The sequence below is a fragment of the Balaenoptera ricei genome, chromosome 10, assembly GCF_028023285.1.
Source record: "Balaenoptera ricei isolate mBalRic1 chromosome 10, mBalRic1.hap2, whole genome shotgun sequence".
NCBI classification, from domain to species: domain Eukaryota; kingdom Metazoa; phylum Chordata; class Mammalia; order Artiodactyla; family Balaenopteridae; genus Balaenoptera; species Balaenoptera ricei.
In genome coordinates, this window is record NC_082648.1 from 24173207 (window position 1) to 24192391 (window position 19185).

Sequence of the window (19185 nt, forward strand, 5' to 3'; positions counted from 1 at the left end):
AAATGGAGACGTGAGAAAGATCCTCAATGGATTCTCTGTCATATAAGCAATTTAATAATTCATATTGGAAGGCTAATCATTCTTTTTGGTACCTTATGATTAAAACTCACGAATCAGAAATTTGATGTTAGATGAAATATAGTTCTGTTATCTGGACACTCAAAGCATTGTTACGGTGGCCACAAGGATTGTCTGAATCAAGCTTGGAAGTAATATTCTTCATTTAAATTCTCACTTGAACTCCTTTCAAGGTCTGTTTCAAGAAATGGTGACCCATTAGGTTATCTCAAAAAAAATTTTCATAGATAGTTATGAATTTTCCATTTATCCCTTTCATGTTTTAACACTTCGATAGTATGAGCGGCAATGAAAGAGGAAATAAATAGTTGAAGTGAGGATTGAAGTTCAGATTATAAAATTATCAGATTTACCATAAGTAGCATGTCCAGAAAAGCATGTACAATTATGCTATATATGTGCATGCTCTAAGCATTTTACTCTATTAACTAATTTAATATTTATATTGCTTTTGCATTAAAATGAATGGAACAAATAGATTAGACTACCTGGAACAGAGCTTACATGAAGAGTTTGCAGTTGTGCCCAAAACAGTGATCCTGTAGGCTCTCCTCAGAGTAGAAGGACCTGGAGTAGATGGAAAGCTCTAGAGTGCCAGCAGCTTCCAGCTGTTCCAGACCAGCCACTTCTGTTTACCCCACCGTGCCTTCCTGTTAAAACCCATGAGTCAAAGGCTGCCAAGAACTCACCTGTAGTCTAACAGAGTGTGGTTTAAAGCTTGCTGCAGCAAAGGATAATACATACCAAGGGGACAATGAATGTCTCTAAAAGGGGGAGTAGGGATGAATTATGATAGAGTTGGGGGGGGGTTATAATTGGTCATAGAATGGTCTTGCAAAGATTTGTCAGAATTTATTTTAAAAGTTGCTCATTGCTTCTTGGTCTTTTGGCTAAGATCAAGTGTATTTTAAAAGTTGCTGTGACAGTCTGTGATCTTTAGAATACATGAATCTGTCTAGAGTTACTGTTAGGTTGGTTTTTCTGTGTTCTTGGAATGTATGGGTCTGAGTGAAATGTCGTTAAAAGATTTGAGCTTACATAGTCTGTTATACACATCATGGCTAGGTCTGGCACAATTTATTTATTTTGTGATTCAAGTGTGTTTTGAAAAATGCGGTTTTTGTTTCCATTCACAGTTCTTCCTCTTGGGCTAGCTGTCAGTAACACAGTTTTTCACTTTATCGATGTAATTGTAATCTTTTTCTTTTTAAACCTTAGGTGAAGAAGGGTAATCATACTCCTCAGTTCTTGGCATAGTATCCTCTTGTGTCTTACAAGGCCCGTCCCTATGTGTGTGTAAGTGTATGTATGTGTACATATATAAAATTTTTATCTTTGTTCCCTGCTCCCAGTGTCTTCCCTCTGATTGGGGGAACCATTTTAATGTGTCCTTGTTTGAATGTGTTCTTGTAATCTGTGTGTTATTATTTTGTGTGCATGTATTTTTATTTTACAAAAATTTTATTATGTATAGAATGCATTGTTTCCTATGCTTCTAAGAGAAATCCACCGAACATTTTGCTCAAAAAATCTAAAACTGTTGCTATATGTGCATGTGAATACAATCCGTTACTATGTATAAATTGAATTTATTTTTCTAAATTGCAGAATCCGTGGTATGAATTCACCATTTTCTTCTATCCACTCACCCGTAATGGATATCTAGGTTGTCTCTTAACTCTTCACCAACCCAGAAACTTTTATGTGCCCTTATAAGGTGCAAGAAAAAAAAAACAAAAGCAAACAGTCTGTTCATCTATCTATCCTTATCATCATCTCCATCCAAGAGTGTAACTGCTGTATGATAGGCCATGCAGATGTTTAATATAACATCCCAAACAAACTGCTGCCAGTTTGTTCTCCAGAGTGGTGGTGACAAGGCTATCGTCCTGCCAGCGATGCACAGGTTCCTACATCCCCATTTTTCCCCAAAGACCTAGCATTGTCCAGCTTCTAACTTTTACTTTTACTTTTTTTTTTTTTTGGCTGCACTGTGAGGCTTGCAGGATCTTAGTTGCTGGACCAGGGATCAAACCTGGGCCCGTGGCAGTGAAAGCACCAAGTCCCAACCACTGGACCACCAGGGAATTCCCAAATTTTTACTTTTTTTAATAAGCGATAGGTACCTCATTCTTAACTTAAATGTCTTATCATAAGTTTGTTAACTTTGGGGATTAACTTTTCAATAAATTACCTATTCATTAACCTTTTTTTTAATTAAATTGAGTTTGATCTATTTTTCTTGTCAGTTTGCAGGGGTTCTTTGTAAATTGAAATATTAATCCCTACAGGTTTTTAGATAGAACAAATTTCTTTCATCTGTAAATGGAATACTAACTTTGTTCTTAGTATCTATTACTAAAAAAAAAATCCCTTATTTCGATGTAATCCAATTAATCATTTTTGCCTTGTGGTCTGTACTAAATTTCTTTAAGAATTTCTTTATTGTCCTTACAGCCAGAGGCTTATTTGTACATGTTTTTCTTATTAACTTTATAATTTTACCTTTCACATTTTGGTATTTTACCCCTGTAGTCTTACTTTGTTTATAAGGTTAGATAAAGATTCAGTATCCATTTTCATGTTTCTCCCTAAAATGAGCCACTTTGCCTAGTAGCATATAATTAAGGAGTCTGGTTCCTGGTTAAAAACCTATATGTGATTTTTTTCAGGTCTGATTCTAGGCAGTTACAAAGGCTTTACCTGGCAGGTCTCAGAGGGAAAGTGCATTGTAGCCTTTGAAGGGTGCTGCATTCAAGTATTCAGGCCCCACTGCTGGCCATGCTCTTCACATACCTGCATTTCTGCCTCAGGTGCCTTCATTCCTAATGCTCTTTATCTGAGGCCCTGGGCAGAAGTCTTCTTCAGGTGCTTCTGCCCAGGCCTCCTTAGTGGGAGGAGGAGAGAGAGACTTAGACACTCTTCCCCACTCTGACTCAGTCTTCAGTACTTTTCCTCTCCTCGTCCTGCCTGCCTTTTTTTCCCTCCCGCCCCAGGGTCCATAAAACATCCAGAGGCTTTTGTTCAGTGCTCCTGCAGCAGTGAGATGACTCCCACTTCTGTGCTCATCCACCTGGCCTTCACCTTGTGCTCAGTTCCACGGAGTCAAGGGGTTTTAGCCACTTGCTTGTACCAGACCAGTAAGTGATTAAAGCCTTCTTTATTACTCTCATTTTGGCTCATCTTTGCCTAATCAGCAACTCCGACACCTGAGTTTGCTCTCTTCAGCTCAACCGAGCTGCTGAAAACACTAAGGCCATGGATCTCAAACTGTAGTTCTTGAGCCAGCAGCTTCAGTGTCAGCTTCGCTTGGGAGCAGTTGGAAATGCATGTTCCCTAGCACTACTGCAGACTACTGAATCCAAAACTCTGCTCTTGGGAGACAATAAATTGAAGAGTCACTTTTGTTATCAGGAAAAGAATATTCCCCTCCTATCAAAATCTGAAGCAGGAATATGTAATTTAATAATATAAGATAGCTTTTAATTGAATTAAAAAGTTACGTTGCACACTTTAAACTTACACAATGTTACATGTCCACTGTATCTCAATAAAGATGAAAAAACTTAAAAAAATAAACTCTGCTCTTGGACTGATCAATCTCTTAACAAATCCTTCAGGTGATTCTGATACATGCAAAGGTTGAGAACCACTGAACAGTTTACCCTTTATACATTGTTTTTTTGTGGTGCTTCTTTATCGTATATTAAGTTCCCATGTATACATGGGTCTGCCTCTGAGCTTTCTATTCTCTTGCACTAATCTGTTTATTTTTGTATAAATAACATACTATTTTTATTACTATGTTTTATTACAGTGTGGTATATGTTAATATGTGGTATGGCAAACCTCTGCTCTTTCTTCTTACGATATTTTTCTTTCAACATTTTAAATATTTCACTCTCTTTTAGGTTGCATGGGTCTGAAGAGAAATCTACTGTCATTCTTATCCTTTTCCTCTTGTAAGTAAAGTGTTTTTCTCCCCGCTCTGGCTTCTTCCAAGATTTTCTCTTTTTCTTTTTTTTACCCTGCTATTTGAATATGATCACATAGGTGTAGGAGTTTTGTGGGGTTTCTTTGGTGTTCATCTTACTTGATTTTCTCTGTGCTTTCTGGATCTGTGGTTTGGTATTTGTCATTAATTTTAGAAAAATTTTGGCCGTTATTACTTCAAATATTTCTTCTGCTTTATTCTTTCTTCTCCTTTTGGTATTTCAATTACACATATGTTATGCTTTTTAAAATTGTCTCATGATTCTTGACTGTTCTGCTCTGTGTTTTTGTTTTCCTCCCCTCCTCCCCCACTTTGTACTTCAGTCTAGGAAGTTTCTATTGACCTATCTTAATGCTCATGATTCTTTCCTTGGTTAGGTTGACTGTACTGATGAACCCATCAAAGGCATTCTTTTCTTTTGTTTTGACTTCTAGTATTTCCCTTTGTTTCTTCCTTAGAGTTCCCATCTGTACATTATCCACCTGTTCTTGCATGTTATCTTCTTTTTCCATTAGCTTCCTCAACATATTAATCATTTTTATTTTAAATTTCCAGTCTGATAATTCAGAAATCTCTGTCATATCTGAAACTGGTTCTGATGCCTTTTATTTGTTCCTCAGACTTTTTAGCCTTTTAGTATGCTTATAATTTTTTTGTTAAAAGATAATTTTGTATCTATGTATGGTGACCGATGTTAGATTTGTTGTAGTGATCATTTCTCAGTATATACAAGTATCAAATCAATACACTGAATACCTGAAATTAATATAGTGTTATATGTCAGTTATACCTCAATTAAAAAAAAAAGATGAACATGTTGTAACATGTAATCGGAATAGAGGTAAATAGACTCTTAATGGGAAGTTTTGTTAATTTGTTTAGAAGTGAATAGCTGTGTTTAATATTTTCTGTTGCTGTAAGTTACCAGAGGGTTCAGATTCCTTAAAGGTTTTTGTTTTTGTCTCCCCTCTTGTCTTTGGCTTCCCTAAGAACTCCTTAGAAGAGTCTGCGTCTTACAGCTCTTTCAACTGTTATGCACTATAATATACTAGAACCTTATTGGTTTGGTGATATAAGGCATTGGGGAGGGGAAGTATTCTGTAATCTTATGATTAAATCTTCATCTTTTAGTGGGCCCGTGACCTTCACAAATGTTTGCTGGCTTTTCCCCCCCTCCTTTATGTGAGCCAGGAAGGCTAGAGGGAGCTGGAATCTTGGTAAGGCCTTTTGCCCAGGTGGAAGGTTTATAAGGTTTTGATAAAGTCTTTTCACCTAAAGAATAGGCTTTTGTTATGGAGAATGCTCTAGGCATAATTCACGGTGGTTATAATAATTCACACTTTTTCTACTCCCCTCAACAGAACCATGAGGGGAAATTTCTGGGCTCTTCATACTGAAATTCTGATGGGATTTCTTGGGGGGAGAATCCATAAAAGTGTGTGGAATCCCTGAGCCATCAGCTCTCAAGAGTTCTCACTGTCACACATCCTCACTCAGCCTCCAGCACTTCCTCAGATTTACCATTCAAGCACCTACCAGTTTATATCTCCAGTAGCTTCTGCTCTAGGTAAAATGATCTTGGCTGTGACTCACTGGATTTCCTACTTGTAAATTTGGGGGGTGGGGTGGGATTTGCTCTGTCCCAGTTCTCTGATAGACCTAAGGCATATGTTGATCTTTAGTTTGTTTCAGCTTTTTTTCTTGTTTTAAGAATCAGGGTGATCTTCCACGCTCTTTACATGTCAAAGCTGAAACCAAAAGTGTGAATATACGTTTTCATTATCTACTTTAGCAAGTTTGTTTTAGCCATCAAACCTTTTCTTAGATTAAATCTTCTATTGAAGACTTTTCTTACAAACAAGACCAATAAAGCCATAGTGACTCTAGTTGAAATGGAGATGGAGGTGTCTAGTACTCTGTTGGACAGAATTTGAAAACTGTTGGTCCCTACCATAAGCTGATCAGGACCAGGGTTGAACCCTTCTGAATATTCTATTATTTTTTGTCAAGCATTCTATCTGTAACTGATGTTAGTACTTAAAATTGCATTCTTCATTATATAATATACTCATTCATGATCATTCACAGTGTTTACTGTGTGTCCTCATATACTTCATATATATATATATATATAGTTTATTTGGGGGGAAATAATGGAGAATGTTGTATTTTAAAATATGTATTTTATAAGACTGGAGAAAATAAAATATTCTGCTTAAAAAAATTCCCCTCATCGTCTAGGGAATATGTTTTTCTTGCATATGGAAGAGAAAGTGTCATTGTTTTTTTTTATTTTCTATATTCTTTCTCTAGATGGATGTGTAATCTTTTAAGAAAATATGCCAAAGGTCTTTGATGTGATTACTTCATTTCCCATCAAAAAGATATTAAAGATGTGATAATCTTTCCCAAGGTGTTATTCACCAAATCTGCATTTCATGATAATTATATGGTTTGTGTGAGAAAATTGCCAGACCTTTTTTAAGTCTTCCAACTTCAGAGTCTTAAAACTTTCAGCTAAATTTTGAGGAGTGGGGCTGGGAGTCTGATATATAATTCTTTTCATTGACTTTCCAATTTCTGTCATGTTATATATGCTTCTGACCTGTTTTTCAACTGAACCAGTAATTTAGTCCATTACTGGTCTGTGTAAATCTTAGCCACAGCTATTTCCCAAGGTGGTTTTGGGTCTAACGAGTGGTTGGTGTTGATGTCCAGCAGGAAATCTTGCAAACCAGATGACTGGTGTGGTTCAAACTGTAACCTTGTTAAAGCATTGGTCAGGTTGCACTTAGAGTTATTTAATTAGTTTCCCAATAATATTTGTGTACAATTTTTAGGTGACCACTACTTTTTTTTCTTTCATCATAGTACAGAAAAGGACAGTTGCTTGTTGTTATCAGAGTCATATATTAATCCAATACTTTTTTTCATTAAGTTATCTTTAGGCAGGCATTTTAATAACTGTTAGAACTTCACTTGAATACGAGTATCTATAATGGTGTTGTCAACTTAAATTGAAAGTTTTCAATATATTAGGCAGTCTAACAGAAAGGTTTTTTAAAAGTATAAGAACATTCTCTGCCTTCAAGAAACTAAGAGCCTTATTATGGGAGACAGCTATAAAATAAATTATAATAAAATATAATAAACAATACACTAGTGATAGAAACAAAATACTCTGGGATTATAGATAAGAGAGCAGGCAATTCATTCTGAGTTTTCAAGAAAGAATTCAAAAGAGGTAACATTTTAATGGGAAAAGATTGGCTTTTGACTGGAAGAGAAAGTAAGGCCATTTTAAGGGACAAAAATAGTATGAGTTAAAAATTAATTTAAAGTATATGTGTATATTTTTCTTCAAGTTTATTGAAGTGTAATTCACATAAATAGAATCTACCCTCTTAGGTGTACCAGTCTTTGTATTTTGACAGACCTGTACAGTTTCACAACTACCACCTAAAACAAGATTTAAATTAAACATTTCCATCACCCCCCAAAAATCCTCTCATGTTCCTTTGTAGTCAGTATATACATGTATTTTTAGTAGAATTTTTGAGTGGAAAGTCAACTTATACATTATTTCTTTCATGGAATGTGCTTGTGATGTTGTATCAGAAAAGTCATTGCCTTTAAGTTCATCTAGGTTTTCTCCTAGGTCATCTTCTAGGAGTTTTATAAGTTTTGCATTTTAAATTTAGGCCTATGATCCATTTTGAGTTACTTTTTGTGAAGGGGGTAAGGTCGCTGTCTAGATTCATATTTTTGCATGTGGATGTCCAATCATTCTAGCAACACTTGTTAAAAAGACTCTCTTTATAACATTGTATTGCCTTTGCTCCTTTGTCAAAGATCAGTTGACTGTATTTATAAGGGTCTATTTCTGAACTCTGTTCTGTTCCATTTATCTCTTTGTCTATTCTTTTGCCAATACCACACCGTTTTGATTGCTGTAGCTTTACAGTACATCTTGAAGTCAGAGAGTGTCAGTCCTCCAACTTTGTTCTTCTTCAGTATTGTGTTGGCCATTCTGTTTTGTTTGTTTTGGTTTTTTTTTTGTCTTTCCATATCTTTAGAATCAGTTTGTCAATATCCACAAAATACCTTGCTGGGATTTTGATTGAGATTGCATTGTGTTTATAGATCAAGTTGGGAAGAACTGACATCTTGACAACATTCAGTCTCCCTTTCATGAACATGAAATATATTTTGATTTATTTAATTGTTCTTTGATATCTTTCATCAGAATTTTGTAGTTTTTCTCATGTAAATCATGTACATATTTTGTTGGATATATACCTAAATTTTTCATTTTGGGGATGGTAATGTAAAGTGTATTGTGATTTTAATTTCATAGTGTTTGCTATGTAGGAAAGGGATTGACGTTCGTATATTGATCTTGTATACTGCAACCTTATTATAATTGCTTATTAGTTTCAGGAATTTTTTTTGTCAATTCCTCAAAATTTTCTACAAAGATGATCATGTCATCTATGAACAAAGACAGCTTAATTTCTTCTTCCTTTTTATTTCCTATTTTTACACTATTTCATTAGCTAAGACTTCCAGTACAATGATGAAAAGCTGAGGTGAGAGGCATCATCATCCTTGCCTTCTTCCCCAGTTTTTGCTTCACCCCTTTATATCACTCCCTCAGGTTAAAGGCCTGTTTAAGTAGGAGGAATAACCTATTTGCTTACATTTTTTCCATGCCTATTAGAAATTATATCTGTTTGGGTGAAATAAATCTAGTATAGCTTATCTTTAGTCTTATTTTATTCACTTTAATAAGTTTATTAATATTATTGAGTTTGTGGTAACTGCGTAGATTTAATCCCATAGGTCATCTTATTTAGGTTTTCTTTCCAAACAATATTTAATGTGTTGGCCCATGAAGAGATGAAACAGCTGTGTGTGACTCACTTTATATTAAGATGTTTATTAAATTTATTAAGTGTCTTTCAAATCATGTTAAATGGAGGCTTATAGGAACATGTGCTTTAAGACCATCCCACCAGATCACTTGATCTTTTTCAATGTTTGTGCTTTCTAGAAAGTGAAAGAAGATACTTGTTGAGTTTGCTTCATAGAATATATACTACACACACACCACACACATATAAAGTAATGTGAAGTTTGTGGACCTGGTGATAAATGGATGACAGTATACCTGAACATGAGCTTCTCTGATTGCTTAGTCTAAAATTTGATATACAAAAAACTACGTATGATTGTGATTAAATCTGTTTACAGTATCTCCTATGACACATTACAGGAAAGAAGAGATTTTTTTATATTTCTTTTCTTTTTTTTTTTTTACAGGAATCAAGTAAAACCACAGAACCTCTATATTTATATTTGAGTCTATATCAAACATTTTTCTCTTGGAAAAAGTTCTTCCAAAAGAGGGGAAAAGCATAACCCATTTCTGAGTGCCTTTTGTTTTAAGCTAAATTTCAAAGGACTGTCCTTGATACCCTTATATTAAGCAACTACTCTGTATGATTAATGGGACTCTGTGGTTTGCATTTATTTCTTCAGTTTGCTTTAAAAATTACTAAAATTTCAGTATAATTTTAATAAGCAATCAATAGACTATTTTAGATAAACAAAATATAATAAACTCCTCACTGTTCTTGAATGAGATTTATTGGTTTAGATTTCAATTAATTTTCATAGTGCCTCTCAAAATGTTGTAAGGCTATGTCTTGCAAATTCTGTAGAAAGTATCTGTGTTTCGAAATTATAAATATTTGAAAAGAGTCGTATGATTAAATGTTTTCATTGGTTCCATTTCGGTTCTGAGGTATGTAACAAAAGGTGTTCAGAACATCCTCACCTTGCAATGGTCAGCTAGTAAGGTACAAAAGAATGTACTGACCATCTCTTATATCATCAAAATCCATGTGTGCCATTTCCAGGGTGCTGAATGTTAATTGAGACAATTAAGCAATTCTCTATTGAGGCAGATGGCAGAAGTAATACAGGCAATCTCCAGATATACTTTATACTTTATTTTAGATATAATAAAGGGAGTCTGAAACCTTTTTGGCCAAAGGTTGTTACTTTATAATTTCTAGCTTATTGTGATTAAATAACTAAAATAATCTCTGGCCCAGAGAGGAAAGACATTCCTACTTCTGGAAGAATATGTCAATGAACAAACCTCAAATCCAGCGCACCTTCTACTACTGTCCCCTATAAAAGCTGCAAAAAGAGCTCCAGTCATTTTCCTTCTTGTACAGACAATATTAGTAATAGTTGAAAAGGAGTAGTTATAGTATCAGAAGTAGAAGCATTTGTAAAGATGTTCAACATGCTTAGTCAATAGTGAAATGCAAATAAAAACCACAATGAGATTGCCAAGATGACTATAGTAATAATAATTTAAAAAGCAGAAAGTAAAATATTGTAAAGAATATGGAAAGATTGGAACCTTTGTACATTGCTGTATTGTGAATATTATTTATTGATACTTGTACGTGAATGTTTAGCAGCATTATTCATAATTGTTGAAAAGTGGAAACAACTCCAGTGTCCCTCAACAAGTGAATAGATAAATAAAAGTGGTATGTATGTACAATGGAATATTATTCAGCCATAAAAAGGAATGATGTTCAGATACATACTACAACACTGATGAACCTTGAAAACATTATACTGAGTGAAATAAGCCAGATACAAGGGGCAATTACTGTTTGATTCCATGTATATGAAGTATCTAGAATAGGCAAATTCATAGAGATGAAAAGTAGATTAGAGGTTGCCAGGGGCTGGGATGAGGAAGAATGGGTTATTGCTTAATGGGCGCAGAATTTCTGATGAGGATTATGAAAAAATTTTGAAATAGTGATGATGGTTGTATGGCATTGTGAGTATAATTAATGCCACTTGTCCACTTCAAATTGGTGAAAATGGAAATTTTTGTTATATATATATTTTACCAAAATATATAAAAGAAGCAGAAGTAGTAGTATAATAATAGCACTTAACATTTAAATTTTACTATTTAACAGGCACTGTCCTGAGGTGTTTATATGTCATAAACTATCTGTTTCTCACTGTAGACATATTTTATCCACAAATAGTTAATATTAGTAAATGAAAGGCAAGAATATTGTACTGTAATAATTGAGGTCTTAATTATTATGGCCACCTTCTCTTTTATTGCCATCTGTTCCTGTAAAAGCACTTATAATTAGTTGGACCTCCAATCCCCCATGGATACTGAGGGCTAACTGTATCTTTTTTCTATTAGAACTTTTTATTTAAAATTTATGTATTGTATTTTTAAAAGTTTATTTCTACTTATTTATTTCCAAATCATATTTGGTACTTCCTACTTTTAAAAAGTTACGTGTGTTTTGGGAAAAAATTAGTTGTTATGGTATTTGTTGAAGAAAATTTGTTTTATAAAATAGTTCTACAAGTCAAATATAAGAAAATGTATTTATGTTTCATGGATTGTCTATTAGACATTAATGTCCATGAGAGCAGCATCCCTGGAAACTAGTACAGTGTCAGGTGTTGGTACACACCAAGCAAATATTTCTTGTGCGATGGTTGGGAAAAAATGCATTAGCAAATTTATAAATTTACATAGAGAGATGGACAAGTTGATAGGGAAATGATATGTAATAATTTACAAATTAGTATATGAGGGTAAACTTTCCTTTAGGACAATTTAATTTAAAAATAAGATATTAAAATATATAGTTGAATTTCTACCATGAAGATTTATGATTTATTTTATAATTTAAACAATTTTAAGAAAGAAAAGACCAATAGAAAATCAACATTTATAGGATATTGTTCCAGTGGAACAGTTTCCTTAGTTAGCTGCTGTTATAGTCCATGATTCTGTTCTCTAGGATCATCCCCCTCATCCCTTGTCCTGCTATTGTTTGTAATTTGGTATTTTCTCTCTGGAGTACAGTTTGAAGGTATGCATCAAAATATAAAACATGCTCAATTTCCAACCTGCTCATACTGCTTCTAGGAATTTTTCATAAGACTGTAATTCACAAGTTCACAAAGATTCATGCATAAAAATCAAGATTTTTTTTAAACTGAAATATTGCAGACAACATAAATGTGTGTAGATAGCACAGTGATAAAATGTAAATTTAATTTAATAAAACAAAAAATAGCATAGTTGTATTTATATAGAAATATGTCAGTACCTTTCCTGAGTGCAAAAGATTACAGAGCAGTATTATAAACATATTATATAAAATGTTTATGTATATCTACATATTTAAATACACAGAGAGCTCTCCCGAAGATCATTTGTCTAAGTGCTATCAGTGATTTTCTTTGGGTAATGGAACCCTGGATGATTTTCACTTCTTTACATTTTTCACGATGAATGTATGTGATTCTTGCAAAAACAGTATATTTTATTGAACTTTATATGGTTCTTGATTAGCCGCTTGTGGATCATTCACTTTACAAATTAACTATTTAAGACATAAACTTTTGCCACACCATTCAGCATCTTTCTGAGTCATCTTTCCCAATATCAAGTGATATTTATTCAAGAAATTATCTTATTTTAATATTATTCTGAAAAGAACAAAATCAAAAGCATAGATTATTCAAATTCTTTTAAAGCCAAATGGAAGTGAGGTCTTACCAGACATACTACTTATATTATGTAGCTTTAGTAACTAGGTAATAGTGGCACTGCTTTTATCTATTAAGTGATTACTACTGCTGAACATGAGTGTGCAGATATAATTATTGCTGAAGCTCTTCATTTAAGAGCTGGTAAATTACTTAGCCTCTATGGGTCTCAGATCACTCATCTGAAAATGAGGAAGAATGTCATCTGATTTAGCAGTCTGTGTGTTTAATATGGTACAACCACATGTAAAGCACTTCTAACAGTGTCTGAAACTTTAAAGTGGTCCAAAAAAGTTAGCTATTTTTATCTATCTATCTAGCTAGCTAGCTATCTAAAGTCAGTCACCTTGTATTTTCTCAAGTAGATCTATGATTTTACTTAGGGTATATTTTATGTAGGATGCTTCTTTCAAATGATAATGTGAGGTTTATTTTGGCTCAAACAAGCTCAAAAATAGTCTTCTATTATAGTGTACTGTCAGAATTAAGAAATGAAACTCAGGAATGAATTTTCTAAACATTGCATTGTCATTTTTAGCTAATGTTATCCTCTTTGACTAGTTCTTGTTGGACCCCTGGAAAAACATGGCCTACTTATAGTTAATTACTTATTGATTAGTCTGACTTATTAACATAACAGTTCATTTTAAAGAGAAATCATTTTCAAAATTATTGATGACTCTGAAAAGTTTATTTTGCAGTTTAGTTCCAATAATTTTTACTTGTTCTATTTTTGTTATGTTTACTCCCATCGCAAAGCCTAAATTGAATATTTTCAGTCTTATATGAGAATTGTATTATATTTATCATTTTGAAGTCTAATTATTTGCCTGGTAAAACACATTTTATCATGCGTGTTTTATAAATAGGATTAGGCATTGTTTCTGACTTTATGAAATTCTGTGCGCATCTAGACTTTCAAAGAATACAACATTAAAGTCTCAGTTATTATTACATATCATATGCTAAGCCTACTGATTTATTAGTCAAATGCTTTTCACAAATTCATATGGTACCAATAATTTCCCATCACCGTGTCATGATTTATATCACAGTTTGGATTTGTTTTTAAAGAAGAAACACATTTTTCTTGTAATTTTTCTTGTTTTCTTGAAACATAAAGATAAAAAAAACATTAAAATTAAAAACAGGAATAATAGATTATCTTAACTTTCTGACTATTTGGTCACTTACTCTCAATGTAGAGTGCCTGCCTAAAAAATGTTTTAAATCAGAACAACTTTGAATGACATAGATCTGTTTTAAAATATTGGGTGTCAGAGTTGGTTTATATTTAAAGGAGACTTCTATGTAAATGGCATTCTAAATCTGAGAAAATATCTTACTTGCCTTTAGTACCTGAATGAGAAATCTATGTGACTGGAATATATATGTATATGTATATGTATATGTATATGTATATATGTTTTGTTTTCCCTAAGAGCACCGTTCAGAACAAGTATCTGGCTTATCTATGTTGAAGATATTGAGGCTACAAATGTTAAACTTTCTTAAGAAAACTTCGTTCAAACTCCAAGTGTCTAGTCCATGATAATTAGCTGATGGCTCTGTGTGCTTTTCCATTAGTATATTGGAATATAAATAAATACATGAACTCTATATTCTTTAACATTAGCTATCATATAATATTCCTTTGACCGTTTTCATATATTTATTTTTTTGAATCTATGGTAAAATCTTGAGATGAGAACAATCATCTTTCAATTTCTGTAACAGTGCTTTACTAGAAACACAAATAATCTGTTAAGATAATTATTCATCAGGCAAACATCAGTTATAATCTGATTGCTCTCTTACTGCAAGCTAATAATAATTTTAATGAGTAAATTTTCCAAATTTAATTTTAGGAAAGGACATTTTATCATTTTCTGATTCACTTCATATTTGGAATGTTTTTTAAATTAGATCTTATGTCATGTACTTTATTGAGTTTGGGGGCGAAAAAAGTATATCTTGACTGATGGAAGAAAGGTGAATTCAGGTTTTTTGGCTCCTAAGCCTTCATTTTAGCAAACTTTCTTGTTTCCTCTAGTAACTACTGCAAATGAATTCTACCAGCTGTTCTCCGTGTTGATAGATTATCAGTCTCAGAGCCATAATCATAATGCAGTTATCTTTCCTTGTAGCATCAGAGGCTCCTTGAAATGCTTGCCACAGAGAAGGAACTGTTAAAAGAAAAAATAAAGGAAGCTTTGACTCAGCAATCTCAAGAACAGAAGGTAATACTTTAAGTTTGCTTGGACTGTGGAAAGAATGTTCTGTTACCTCAAATAATACTTTAATGTCTAGCTGTCTTATCATTTACAGGAAATATTGGAAAAATGTTTGGAGGAAGAAAGGCAAAGAAATAAAGAAGCATTAGTATCTGCTGCAAAGGTATTTCTCTCTGAAAAGTTTATTCTGTAGCTTAATTTCAATTATAGTTCTACTTTTGTTATGTTTACCCCCACATCAAAGCCTAAAATGAATGTTGTTGGTCTCATATAAGAATTGTTTTTGTCATCTTTATGTCTAATTATTTGCCTGATAGAGACCCATCAGTAATAATCAGTTTCTTTGTAAATAGTGGAATTAACAAACTGAGTTCATTAATGGTATAGTCAATCTACTTTTAAAAATATTTCATTCCAGAAAAATTAAAATTTTTTTCCTTCTTCTACTGTTCATATTCTTGTTAAATTTACATTACACAAGATACTGATGATGTTGAAATGCTTTACATTTAGATTATTAATCACTTGTTTAAAATAATATATCTACATAGGAACACTAATATCCACTTGGTATTTGATAGATATCATACAAGTAATGAGTGTGTGTGTGTATGTATGTATATATGTATGTATGTATCAAGGTATGTGGTTTTTAAAGTCAACTTTGAAATAGATCATCTGGGTAGTATATTCATAGATGTTAAGTATATGTATACTAATATATACATATGTTGACCAGAAATATACTGTCAGATATTTGTCCAGCAAAAATGGGTTTATTCAGGATTAGGAGAGGATTGCAGTTTGGGGTCTGCAACCATGACGAGCCATGTACAAGTTCCCACATGGCAAGGAGAACACTTTTATAGAGAGGAAAGGAAGTTGTGAGGGCTACAGGAAACACAGAATCCATGGCTTTTCATTGGCTGAGTCGCTGCCAGGAAAGAAGAGGAGTCTTTCTTCTTCCGGTTGGTCTCTACTATAGTTGCAGGGCATGAGAGTTCCCCCTTAAATAGATCTCCTGACACTATTTAATTGAGATTTCTGTTTATAAATTTCTTTACATTTTCCCCTTTGATCAAGATCTTTTTCTGAAAGCACCACTGATCAAGAATCAAGTTTTCTAGTTTTAGCTCTTTTTGTCCCTCAATTTCTGGGTGTGGTGTCTCATGTCAGAGGGAAAGTGCCGATTGGAAAACTATTGCAGTCACATTCAAGTAACAAGGAGGAGTAGGAGGGAGACCTCTTAGGCCATTTTCTGAAGTCTATATGTTATCAAGATTATAGACATTGGAGATCATCTGAAGTGTTATGTCATCATCAAAGGTTTGGTGACAAACTTCTAAGAGGACTGGCCTGGGTATCTTGGGAAAGCTGTCTCATCAGATGTCATCTGCTTCATTTCTGGGAAATCTTTACTTTCAGGTCACCAGATGATGTACAGGTCCAGTCAGGGTTAGGTGCTTTGTTTAGGTGTGTCATATGAATCCAAGAGTCTATTCCTTGTTGTTTGGTGGCACAAGGGTTGGTTATCAGTGCCTGATAGGGGCCTCTCCAGTGAGGTTGAAGAGCATTCTTTTGGAAGTGTCTTTTCCAATAGACAAAATCTCTAGGTTGCGAGATGTGTTGCTTAAGGTCATCAACTCCCAGAGGCGCACTGTGAGAAGATTGCTCTACCAGGGCATGGTTATTTTTAATGGAAACAACTAGGCCTTTGCAATATTGGAGTACCTCTCCTTTTATCAGTTGTGGGTTAAAAGAGGCAGGAGCCAAGTGCATTGGGTGTCCTGTGACTATCTCAAAGGGTGAGAGTTTACGAGTTCCAAAAGGGGTGGATCTGGGATTTAGAAGGCCAACAGCAATGCTTTTGGCCAAGGTATTTGGAGGACCTCTACAAATTTTTCTAACTGAATCTTAATAATGCTGTTAGTGCATTCAACTAAACCAGAGGATTGAAAGTGGTAAGCATAGTGAAAACGTTGTAAAACTGGCTAAACAGTGCAAACTTGTTGAAGCACCTAGCCAGTAAAATGGATTTCTAAATCACTATGATGTTTGAGAGGAGCTCCTCAGGTAGGGACAATCTTTTCCAAAAGTACTTTAGCCACAGAAGAGGGAGTAACCGGTCTGCGAGGGGAGGCTTCTTTCAGTCCACTATGAAATCTACAGACCATGACTCAAACGTGAAGTTCATTAGCGATCCCCACTGTTTGAACCACGGCACCGGCTGCTTTATAGTAGTGGGGTTGAACACCGAGATTGTGCCTTCGGTGTCAGGACAGGAAGAGGTTCATCCTCAATCAGGAGAAATATTTCTCGCCGATTAAGAGGGAGAACTGGGAAGAGCCCCTATAATTCCTCAAAGCCCCGTTATTGAGAATTGAAAGGACATTGGAAAGGCTGGTTAGAGGACTGAAGGCACTCAAACACTTAAATTCGTAACAATCTTTCCCAGTGTCCTGGCTTTTTGCAATAATAGCAGAAACTGGGAAAGCTTTGATTTCATTCAGGAATCTTCATTTGCTGGATTTGAAGATTAAGAAATATGGTGTTCTTCCTTTTAGGTGACTCATGTAGAGTGTGAGAGAGCTGGTTTGCTAGATTAATTAAGTCTGAAATAGAGATAGTTTTCCGTTTCACCCTAGTCCTTTTTACTAGAAGGGAAGATGTCCCAGTCCAGCCCATTAATAACACAGAGTTAAAAGCTGCCCAGGTGTAATCAACATCTGAGGGAAGACCAGAATTTTCTTTAAAAGCAGTCTGAAGTCATGTAGTAGTCATGAACAGGTTCATCCAATGTTTGTGTGCAAGCCTGAATTCTGTTCCAATCAACAGGCTTTGGTAAAGCCCTAGGAATTGCTCGATGAAGCCACCTAGCGATTGCCTGAGCCTAACCATATAAGTTAGACCTTTCAGGATTTTCCCAATTAGCAGTTTTCATCCTATGCTGGGCCTGGCGTTAACCAACAAGTATATGAACCAGCTGATATGAGTCAGAGAAACAAGGTTGATAAGTTTGAATGACAATATTAAATTCCTCAGCAAATCTGTGAGGATCTTTGGTTTACTTTAGGAAAATATTTGACTATGGCTTTCAGTTCAGCTTTAGTCCAGAGAATATAGGAAATTAAGAGTTTAACTTCTGGGTCCTCAGAAGGCTTAATTTTATAGGGAAAAATTCTGAAAAGCTCAGAGGGAAAGGGGGTGGGAAGAGTTTTAGAGAAAAGGAGTTTGACAGGATAATTAGTATGAGGTATAGAGGAGGCATCAGCAGCATAGAAGGGTGGGAGGAAGATGGCACCAGAGGCACAGTCTGGCCATGAGGATGCAAGGATGAGAGACGAGATGGTACCAGAGGAAGCCAAGGAAGAAGAACCTGAGGCTTTGGGAGCCATTTCATCTTTCTTTAATTGTTGGTTTGCCTCAGTTAATCTTAAAACCTTATTTTGCAGAGAGAGAGTTTTAGGCTTCTGATAATATTGGGAAGCCTTAAGATACCACTCAGTTCTGGAAATTTTTGAGCTATTGTGATCTAATTCAGTTTTAAGGAAATTAGGTTTGGGGATTTCAAAAGTTTCCCATAATGGCCACTGATATTTTAACTTGCCTGTGGTCAGGTTGGTCCTTTTAGTCAGAAGTGAGCTTGAAGGGGTAGGAACTATGGTTTTTAAATATCAGTTTGGCTGGAGTCCCTGTAGGGGTAGCGCCCTCAAAATACTTAGTTAACTGGGATCCCATTTCTCAGAGGTTTTTCTCTAGAATAAAAGAACAATTTTCAAACAGCTTAAATAACTTACAACAAACTAATACCAGCCAGTTCTAAGGAGACAGCTTGGTCCTAGAGGAGCCAGGCCAAAGGCTTTTACAGCCAATTTCCAGAGAATAGCCCCTTCCAAAGGAATAGGCCGAAGGCTGAAAAACCAATACACTTTTCAGTGAAGAAGTCCCTATTCCCAAAGGAATGGGCTGAAGGCATTTCCAGCCAGCTTCGGTTGAAACAGTCTTATCTCAAAATCAGACCAAAGTTCCAAATGCATGCAGAACAAGGCCTTAGCCAGGCCAGCAAAGACGAGCTTCATCGAGCAAAGACGAAACCTTAAAATAGATTCTGAATAAAACCTGGAGAGCTTCAAACACAAAGAGGGCATGAGCTTGGATCTAGGAGAAAGACGTACCTTCAAACTCCAAGGTCAGCAAGAAAGCAGTGAGCGACAGTGGGCTCAGTTGTGGGTACCACATCTGTTCAATAGCCCC

The 19185-nt window shown here is 34.8% G+C and overlaps 1 protein-coding gene across 5 annotated transcripts in view; it reads left to right on the forward strand.

Moving 5' to 3' along the window:
- CCDC91 (coiled-coil domain containing 91) overlaps positions 1-19185 on the forward strand; it is a 425558-nt gene that overhangs the window by 272814 nt on the left and 133559 nt on the right. For all 5 annotated transcript variants that reach the window (XM_059935542.1, XM_059935544.1, XM_059935541.1 and 2 more), the window contains 2 exons: positions 14845-14937; positions 15026-15094. In XM_059935542.1, coding sequence (XP_059791525.1) covers positions 14845-14937; positions 15026-15094 — 162 coding nt within the window. The remainder of the gene's footprint in view (positions 1-14844; positions 14938-15025; positions 15095-19185) is intronic.